Source organism: Lolium rigidum, chromosome 6 (genome assembly GCF_022539505.1).
Source record: "Lolium rigidum isolate FL_2022 chromosome 6, APGP_CSIRO_Lrig_0.1, whole genome shotgun sequence".
Lineage (NCBI taxonomy): Eukaryota > Viridiplantae > Streptophyta > Magnoliopsida > Poales > Poaceae > Lolium > Lolium rigidum.
In genome coordinates this window covers 354,504,589-354,514,995 of record NC_061513.1, presented here as the reverse complement: position 1 = coordinate 354,514,995, position 10,407 = coordinate 354,504,589, and the positions used below count along the sequence as shown (strand labels likewise).

At 44.0% G+C, this 10,407-nt stretch overlaps 1 protein-coding gene across 1 annotated transcript; it reads right to left on the bottom strand.

The window, feature by feature from the left end:
• Nucleotides 1-1,789: 1,789 nt before the first annotated feature.
• LOC124661091 (dnaJ homolog subfamily B member 4-like) lies at nt 1,790-10,075 on the bottom strand. The gene is made up of 3 exons (XM_047198948.1): nt 9,859-10,075; nt 5,559-6,004; nt 1,790-2,435 (listed from the first exon to the last, which is right to left on the bottom strand). Exons 1-3 carry the CDS (start codon nt 10,021-10,023, stop codon nt 1,997-1,999), a joined length of 1,050 nt encoding a protein of 349 aa, XP_047054904.1. The 5' UTR covers nt 10,024-10,075; the 3' UTR covers nt 1,790-1,996.
• Between the last annotated feature and the right edge of the window lie 332 nt (nt 10,076-10,407).

Below are 10,407 nucleotides of genomic sequence, written 5' to 3'. Positions count from 1 at the left end.
TGAGGGCTCACTTCATCTTCATCTTCAAGACATGCTTGACACTTGATATCCTTCATCAATTTCTTCTTATTGCAACCTTGAAGCCAACAAATGGTTAAAGAATTTCCTATGGACAACTCCTACAAATATAACTCAATGCAAACATTAGTCCATAGGGATTGTCATTAATTACCAAAACCACACATGGGGGCTCCATGCACTTTCACCAGGGTAGTAGTGGAGAGAGGTGGAGGAAGAGGGGCGGCTAAGGTTTGGGAAAAACAAATAGTGAGGAGGGTTCACCTCGGAAAATGTCCAAGATTATGGACCTAGGTTTTAGGGAAAGGCGACGTCTGAAGACTCTGGGAGCGAGATGGCACACGACGTACCCAGGTTCACGTCCCCGCGGTGGAGGATCGCTACATCCTGCTAGCAATCCAGTATATGATCATAGATGTGTTTACAGGGTGCCGCCATAGGCGGATTTTATCTAGTCTATGTCTAATATGCGGGTATCATAATATGTCCTAAGGGGTATCCTGCCCGGAAATCGATGCTTCTAAAGCATCTTGGAAATCCTCTCGCTGCATTTTGTGTCATGATCTTAACAGTCCATGTTTCATTCTCTCAAATAGTCTTTGCTATACATTCATTCGATGGGAGTGGACTCACCCATGCGAAGTTAGTCGTCCTGTGAATCGACAGGGACTTCATATGCAAGCATCCTCATAGCAGTGGTGCATATCTGGATCGACCAGAAATCATTCGTGCCAACGACATCGTGTTTCAGCTTGAAGTAGTCGTCGTACTCTCTTACGCCATGAAAAAATTCCATGAGCACGTCCTTACTCATCTTGTAGTGCCTCCAAAAATTATCGGTGTGTGTTGCCCCGTCGATGAAGTAGACGGTGTAAAGCATGGTACGACCCTCCAACCTTTGTCGGAACTTCGATTTCTTTCTTCCAGGCTTTGAACCTTCTTCTTTGGCTCGACGTCATCAAGCATTTTTTTGAAGGCAACTGATTATCGATATGTGCTCCCGAACGTTGACCATGAAGGTGTCCTTGTCCTCCATAATTGTTGGATCATCTCGTCGTCGCTATTCATATCTACGAGGCAAAAGAAATAGTTAAAAATCAGCGGCGGCAAGGGAGGCAAGAACCACGGCAGGCAGCTCCTACCAAACAAACGGTCGAACACCTTTAGTTCGTGATGGACACGCAGAGTGGCTTCCGCTTTCGAGGCCAAGTCAGTGAACAACCGACGGCTAGGCGGTGAGGCATCGTTGCAGATTCTGCCATATGCGATATATTCCGTTGAAATGGCCAACGAATTGAGTGGCAATGGGAGGGGTGGGAGGGGAGGTGCGTCGCGAAAGAAATGCAGGGGGGACGACGTCGACTTTGGTTGCTAGCAAGTGGGTACCCGCTTCATTTTAAATTTTGTCCGACACTCCCACAACGACCCTATGTAGCAGCGACAGACAGGCAAGGTGCATCGGACACTATTAGGCTAGTCATAGTGGGGAGTAACTTAGACTAGTAACATATGCCATGTTACTAGTCTAGGTTACTACATTCATAGTGGGTAGTAACTTATATGCGGTGTCATGCATTGTATCATTTATTATGTTGTAGACTCATCTTGCCTTAAGGTATGTGATGTTATGGTGCCATGTCACCAAAATGCCTTGAGATGTGTGATGTGACTAGCTATGTTACTACCACTTTGAGCAGTCTTAGGGCACGCCCGACCAAAAGGGGCTTTGGGATGCGACTAGGTGCGGTCAATTGTACAGCGTGACTGGAGATGAGGTCACACATAATATCTATTTGTGGGAAAATTATTCTGCCAAAAATCAACATTGCGAGCTACATACAAAAAACCATCCAAAACCCTCACGGCTTAATCAAAACTGAATATGTTGAATGGTATTCGTAGCTTGGAATTTGAATGCATGGCCTTGCACCAACAAAAACTAGCCGGCCTAATGATCAGGTCAGTTCGCTTCTGTTCCTCAAGATTCTAGTAGCCTCCTAATTTCCGATTTCTGCTCTGTCGTCAGCCTGGAGGGGAACTTGATGCTGAATTTAATCTTAAGATTTCCCTTCTTGGATCGATCTTTCGGGATTGGCATGCCTTCTCGGGGAACAACTTCCTCGTAGCCAGGGTTGATGACGTTGTTGATTGGTATGGTCAGGTTCCGGCCATCTAATGTTGTTACAAGAACAGTACATCCAGTCAAGGCTTCGGCCAAGGAAATCTTCTGGGTCATGATCAGATCATTTCCGTCTCTTATGAATTGATCATGTGGCTTCTCATCAATAACAAACACAATATCTGCAGGAATAACATGTGGGGCCTCATTACCCTTCTCAGGAAAAGTGATTTTTGTCCCTTTCTTCCATCCAGGTTTAATCTCAATTGTTAGGATCTCCTCAACAACCATGGTTCTCCTGACAACAATGAAGAAAGATTGGTAAGGCACCAAGTGAATGAAACTAATAATCATTACAAAATGACAAGCAAATGACAGGCGTAAAAGTCAGTTCAAGAAACACATGCAGCAGAAAGGAAAATTTAAATGATATAACCTACTGCTGATAGGGAAAATTATCTCATCCTCCTACCGGCTTTCCTGGAGGGTGAGAGAAAAATTCAAACCTCAGTTATCAATTTGAATTTCACATTTAAGAATTTAGTACATATACATCGTACGATTCCCCCCTGTTTCATGAGAAATATAATTTGCACACAGATTTGGACCAGTTGTTCTTTCAATATTTCCTAGACAATCTAATTTCAAATACTATGGAGGGAAGCCGATTCTGTTTCTCTAAGACTATTAATGCACACCTAACATTTCTCCCTCCCATATGCGAGAAACATGTCTCAAGGTGGAATTTCATGAAAAGCAGCCAAAATGCTCCATATAATCTTGAGATATGAGACACATATCTCAAGGTGATATGTTTCGTGTGTAAATCATGCCTAGATTAGCCGCTAGTGACTATGTATCATCAAATGTGAAGACTACCTGTGGTAAACATAAACGCAATGATTACCCAGAATCTTTAGTGTTATAAAACATCAAACTGTGGAATACAGCACCATTTAAACAGGAGAGAAAAGTATGAAAACAAAATCACAGTGAAGATTGCGATGGGAAGGCAAATATAAAGTTGCACATGCAAGGGTGACTTCTTGAGTTCAGGATTAGATACTTGTGCATCTCAAAATATTCTAAAGACCCATAGATCTGCATTATGTTAAATGTGTATCTGTGGAACATCGTGCATATGAACAAATGTATCTTGTACAAAGAAAGACAAGTGTTGTAGCTGCATCGTCAAATAAGAAGTTGCATCTATTGTCATACTTTTGCAGGGGCACATTTAATCATACTTTTTGCATGATTTTTCGAAGTGTGCATGGTTCTAACAAACGCACATCTATGAATGTTATGAGCAATTTTGAAGATGCACAAGTACCTAAACACTAAACTCAAGAATCAACCCTTGCATGTACATCGTACAAATCCACTCTCAAGACTTCAAACTTATCTGATAGAACAAATGCATGGTTTAATATCAAAAGCATCTTGTCTATATGTGAAAATCACATATATGCATCTAAACCAATGAAAGTAGTCTACTTGAATCACAAACAGACCTGCTAACATATGCTAGTGATAAAATGTACACAAGAGATTAACAAAGTATTGATGAGCACTGGTAACATGAATTACTTGTCTCAGGCATAAACAGCATGAATAGAGAGGATATAAGTGGTACCCACTTAGCTCACCTCACCTTGTCTCAGGTAGCCTGTTTCTCTATTTGAAGTTTGGATTTTAAATATCATGTAACCCCATCTCTTGTCGTCACTAAATGCAGTCACAAGTTGGTGACAGTTGTGAAAAAACTTAGACATACTGTCAGTGTCTCAACAATAAATGCTTCATTTCCTAACGAACTACTCCCTCTGTTTTTGATTATAGGTCAGGAGGACCGATACGCTGGGGCCAATGCACAAGTTGATGGCTAGCTGATTTCTCTCTGGCTGAAACCATTTCCAATCAAATCGCTTATTTAGTGCTCGGTTAAATGTAAAAATCCTGAAATTAACTCCGTTAACTGAGGTCCCGCAACGCCATGTACTCTCCCTCGCATCCACGGCCAGTAAAATCCCAGGAAAACCAGGATTGGCTCTCATGCATTAACTGCCAAGAGACGAACCGGGTGGGGAGATGCGCATGCATGCAATAGATTCTCCCAACTAATAAACCTAGGATATCTGATTTTATCCTCCGGATCTGTAAACAAAAACAGAGGGAGTACCTTCTATATATAGAAAGTCCGCAACCAAATCAAATGATAAGAAAGAGCTACTGGTATCACACAATCAGTGGTACTACAGAGTTCTAGACGACCAAATCATCATTATGAATCATCAATTCATTATCATCTTGTTTGCTTTTAGTAGTCATATTGCATCTCATCTAACAACTCTACTGCTGGCTGCTGCTGGAGATGATTCTAAGATGGCCACTTGTGTTATTTTAAGCGAAAACGCAAAATGCTTTGTGTTTCGATGCATTAATAGAGAAGAAGACAAAGTGGCATGAAGCTTAGAGCATTATATGGTAGCTGGTGTATGGATCCAACAGAGCACTAATTGGCTACATGAGTAATTGCCGCGCTAATAATGTTAAACCTTGTAATAATCCGGTTTTGCATATCGCCACGAGCCTCCGTCCAAGTAGACCTTAGAACATTCGGTGTGACACCAACCCTCACGACGTGCAAGAAATTTCACAACGAAAGATAGCGCAGTGCTAAAAAAAGACATTTGTCAAAACAAACATGGATATATTAGAAGTTATTAATTATTGTTTAGGATCATTGAACAGAGAAACAAATAAAAGTTGTGGCATGGGTGAGCATAAATCATAAGAAAATGTGGTAACATCATATCATGTATTTATGTTATCCTCCTGCCCCTTAGCATTCAATTTGAAAGGAAACATATCATTTTAATGTGATTCAAATAACAGAAAAAAAATACTACACTGGTGAACAGAGTCGTAAGAAAACTTTGTAAAACCATATCATCTTATCCTTCTGCACTGAGCATCCAATTTAAAATGACACTTATATTTTTAGAATCTGGTTCAAAAGCAGTATGATGTTTTCTAGGTGCCGATCGCTGGATGACATATATGATACACGAGACCTGCACTTAACAGCTAAAGTAATCGAGTCATGCTCAAGTTCAAATTTTGAAGATAAGTGTATCAGAACTCTAGTTTATACATGTCAAATTATTCAGGTTGATACTTAGAGCTTGCTTGAAATGGCAATATGCCACTTTTCACATCACTAAACAAACATCATTCATACTGTAATCAAGCAAAGCAGTTGTCAGAACAATAGAATCGACAGCAACAAATTATGCGCATCCGATAAATTACTTTAGCAACAAAAACCATGTGACCCTATAAGTTGTTTTTTCATTTAGGTCCTGGAAATTAAGTTTTAGCTTCATAGGTCAGTTTAAAAGTATATGTTAATACTCACCCACTGGAATCTAATATCTCCCGAGATATCTTCATCTTCTTGGTAGTACCTTTGTACAGGTCAGCAAGGTTGCATGGCAGTCGGTTCTCAATTGGTCCAGCCTTGTGGGACCGCTGGGGAGCATGCACTGATGCCTCACCAGGGAACTGAGGGAAGGATCCAAACATATCATCGCCGAACATCCCAAACCTTGATCCCCTCATGCCCCTCTCGGCACCACCACCCATGCCACCCATTCCGCCCATGCCTGAGAATGGGCTTGAGAATCCAAAGAACTCGGCAAATATATCGTCTGCACTCCGAGGGTTGAACCGGAATGTTGATCCATCACCACCATAGTAGGAAGATCCACTGGGCCCACCTGCTCCTGGAGGGGGCGCCTGCCCCTTGAGTGCCTCTTCTCCATACTGGTCATAGACTGCCCGCTTCTGGGAATCACTTAACACCTGTAAACATGCAAGAACCACGTGTTAACACACTCATTTTTGTACTTGCTGTTTTATTTTCCAATTACTTCTTCAATTGATAGAAAGAAAGCTAAGTGGTAACTTCCAAATTCAGAGAAACCCTGGAATTAAAAAAGGGCAATCCTGAGCCAGTACACCACATTTTGGTTAGTAGTCAAGTGTGAAAAGGGCTCGCAGTTCACACTACAAACTGCATCTCAGAATCAGCTCATTAGTACCAACACTACGCCTACAGAGATTCTTCCAAATGATTATTATACCATATAGTTTTCAATTATTACAAAGGACGCACCAAGAAGAAGAGAGAAGTCCATATTACACCCCTAAACTTGTCTCAGAGTTCAGTTTACAACCCTCATTTCTGATTTGGTTCGGACCCTCAAACTTTAAAAACCGACTGAAATTACCCCTTCCACCAATTTAACCCGGTTTTCTTGCCACACCATTGTTTTTTTCATGTATATATATATATAGGTCAAAAAATACAAAGCGCATGTATTTGTGTATGTCCCACATGCATGCATGCGCACAAGCAATCGGCCTCTGTTCTTTTCTCGTGTGTTCACGCGAGAAAGACCGGAATCGACCGGGCGTTGTCTCGACCGCCGGCCAGCTGCCAGATCATGGCGCCGCCGCCCTTGCCTAGGCCGCCACCACCCGCCGCTTGGGCTGAGGTTGAGTATCACAGGAGCCGCTGGTGTTGCCTCTTCATTATAGCTACTACCTTGGTGGAGGCTAAATAGGCGAGGATACCTGTCATGATGCGACCCGGGCAGGGGCAGCCAGGCTGGGCGTGCCGACGAGATAAGCAAGCGCAAGGCGGCGTCCTGGGCAGCGGAATGTATGTTCGGCGTCCTGGAAAGTGCGTGGGCTTGATGGCGGCGACCTGGGCAATGGCTCGATGAAGGCGGCAGATAGGATTGGCGGCGGCACCCGGGAGCGAGGGCGGCGAGGGCGTTATCCTGGCGCCTGCAGCGCCGCGTGCTTACTGGCCGCCGGAGGCGCTCCTCCTTGATCGACGATCTGTTTGTGTACAGCTCATTTCACGGAACGGACAGCCAAGGAAGACGAATGAGGCACGCTGTACACATGCATATACTACGAAAGAACATGCGCCGTGGACATATGCACCAGTATGTATGTTCTGAGATTAAAAAAACAGCTGATCGTGTCAAGAAAAACCAAGTTAAATTGGAGAAGTGGTAATTTTGATCGGTTTTTAGAGTTTGAGGGTGAAATCCGAACCAAATAAAAGATAAGGGTTGTAAACTGAACTCCGAGACAAATTTAGGGGTGTAATATGGACTTTTCTCTATTCCAAACAGATAGTCACATCCAAGTCACCTACAACAAAATACTAGCAAGGAGAAATGCCCCAGCAAATACAATAGAAGCACTAGATGCCATGCCCCAAAGTAAATTGCTCCTTTTGGATTCCAGAAGTGCCGCAAAAATGCATTTTTTTCTTAAGGAAACCAGTAGTTGAGCACCCAACTGTTAATATATTATGTTGTGCTTTAGGAAAGCCAAAAAGAAAACAAAGGACAGTTACAGATTATGTTGTAGCACATGAATACAAAACCCAAATTAGCTATTGCGATCCCGTGTGGCTCCTGCCAACTGACTAGGGGGAAACCTAGCGCCCCCTCCCTTGGCGGCCCCTGTCTCTGAAAACGGTAGCCCGTAGGGGGATCTTGCGGTGGACAGGGATGCCGGCGGTGCTCGTGCGGCGAGCATAGGAGGTTGCCCATGGTAGTTGCGCGCCGGCAACGGTAGTGCAGTATATCCGGGCGCGCAGCAGAAGGGGTGCAAAAAAAAGTTCAAGGCTCATGATGATAGAAATTCCTCTCTGTTCTCTCTCATGCACACAATGTGTTTAAGCAAATGCAGAAAGCAGAGCACTACAAAGGAGCACACACATTATGTTTCAGGCAACGAATGCCTTCTTTTCCTGTTACCTTTTGCAGAGTTGAATGCTACACAACTCAGCAATGAATTACAAATGCATACAAACTTAGCAACGAATGCTTACCCTCAGGAACCCATGCTAGGACCTATTTATACCCATGTTTAGTTTTCTCCATGAACCGGCTTGCCATAAACTGACTTAGCATGTTCACTAAATCCTAGAGCAACTAAAATTAAGTTGTGCTACTGTCAGTCAGTTCACAGTAGCCTGCAAACCTGACCAGCCCAACTTGAAGACAGTTACAAACAAGCAGCAGCATGCCTCATTTATTCAGCACACAACTTATCTACACTGTTCACACAAACAGCACACAACTCATGTACCATATTCACACTAAACCTTGCACAACCTATGTGTGCTTTCACATCATGACAAGATTACATGCTAACACGTGAGTGGCTCAATATTGACTGGAAACTCCTCTGGTGGCTAACAAATGTCTTGGAACCAGTTTGTGGCTGTTGTGTGGAGCTCCTCTTGCGCCAAGGTTGGGGCCCGGGATGGTCGTTGTGCGACGAGACAGCAGCCTCGGAAGGCAATGTGGCGGTGGCTCTATGGGCAAGGCAGTAGGTTGCATGGCTTGGGTGGCAATCTTTCATTGCTAGTGCAGCGGGGTTATCAGCTGAGTCAACACACTCTAGATAGGATGGTTTGGCTCCGCAGCAACTCGAGGGTGGGCGGAGGTATGTTGAAACGGTGACCCCGGAAGGTGGTATTGTGGGTTGCGCAGGCTCACAGAGTCATGGGCGGGCACAGATTGTTGATAATGGGTATTCAAAGTCAGGAAAAAATATCAGATGCAAAAACATGAAAATTCACGTTTTGTTTAACATAAAAGTACATGACATAAAGATCGATAAATTGTTGTTACTAAAACGAATTCAATGATGTGCCAGCATATGGTCTAGTACTTCCGGTTACCGCTGTGTTATGTACTTCTTCTGTGCCTCTTTTGCCCCGACGGTGTCATTGCTTCTGCTGCTTCAGGAACAAAATCGATCGCCGCCCCAGCCTTGCTCTATCATTGAAGCGATACAGGGCCTAGACAGCTGGAGCCTCGCCTCGCTGATAGCTAGATTTGTTGGGTTAGATTGCTGAATACTAAGTGATTTTAACTAACCAAAATTAATAGGTATTCAACTGAATACCCATGAATAGCTTTGTGCCCGCCCATGCACAGAGTGGTTCGATGAATCTTGGGGTGAGGGCTCTAATAGTTTTGCAATATTGAGGTTTTTTGTTTGGATGATGAGGTTGCTCTCAATCTGGGACGTCAGCATGCTAGGCATCGCAAATGGCGCAAGGTTTTTGTGGCTTGCAGTCTGATTCTTCCACTCTTCCTGGCATAGGTGGAACCGTGTCAGTCTTGGCTTCCTCTCTCCGGCAGTGGTGGGAGATCTGCTAGCTTGGTGGAGCAGCTTCCCGCTGGCTTGTGTTTGCTCTTTTGTTTTGTTTGTTGCGTCGTTGGCAAGTGTGGGCTGCTTGGTACTCGATGTATTGGTTTTTGCCCAGTTTTCCGTCAATTAACCGGGCAATTCTACACTTCTTAATAATGGAAGACGCTCTTTTGCCTCGGTTTCAAGAAAAATATTTTCCTCAAAGTAAGCCTCAAAGGTTATAATGTAGCCAAAAAATGCAATCTTTACTGGTTGATTTTCAGACCAAACAGAACCGCAGCACCAAGTACACATGAAACGAAAATAGATCTTACAAACATTATCACCAGAACTAGCACGGGAGAACGGAGAAGGATTCGTGCATAGAAACCTGCCCTTGTCGACTAACGAAGTAACGATAAGAGTGGACACATATCAGACGCATGATGGGAGTGCGAGAGAGAGAGAGAAGCTCGCATTGCGCAAACCTCGTACGCCTCAGAGATCTGCTTGAACTTGGCCTCGGCCTCCTTCTTGCTGTTGGGGTTCTTGTCCGGATGCCACTTCATGGCCAACTTCCGATACGCCTTCTTGAGCTCGTCGTCGGATGCGCCCCGCTCCACCTGCAGCACCTTGTAGTAGTCCAGGCCCATGCCGCCGCCGCCGCCGCCGGGCGATTCCACTAGCTGTGGTAGTGGTGGCCTGTCGGCGTCGTGGCCAGGTAGGAGGAGGCGATGGAGTGGGGTCGGGGAGATTCAGTAGCTGCCGGGAATTTCAGATCTCGGCACAGCGGAAGACTTGGAAAAAACACACACACACACACACACTTGCACAACGGACGAGGAACTGGCTCGTTGGAGAGCCATCTGCACCGGCCCGACCCAAACAAATCACATTTGCCGGTTTTGATTCGTGTGGATATAAAATAGGTAAAATTTATTCATGGTTTAAACTTAGAAATCATTTGTAGCATTTTAAAATGAATACACATTTACATTGTAATTCCAGAAATGGACACTTGTTTGGTTTGCCACAGA

What these genes read in the sequence shown, in the direction of transcription:
- LOC124661091 (XM_047198948.1), bottom strand. Translation starts at nt 10,023, where the DNA reads ATGGGCCTGGACTACTACAAGGTGCTGCAGGTGGAGCGGGGCGCATCC. An exon ending in AGATCTCTGAGGCGTACGAG is followed by an intron (nt 6,005 to 9,858) that starts GTTTGCGCAATG and finishes GCATGTTTACAG; the next exon opens with GTGTTAAGTGATTCCCAGAA. An exon ending in GAGATATTAGATTCCAGTGG is followed by an intron (nt 2,436 to 5,558) that starts GTGAGTATTAAC and finishes CATTGTTGTCAG; the next exon opens with GAGAACCATGGTTGTTGAGG.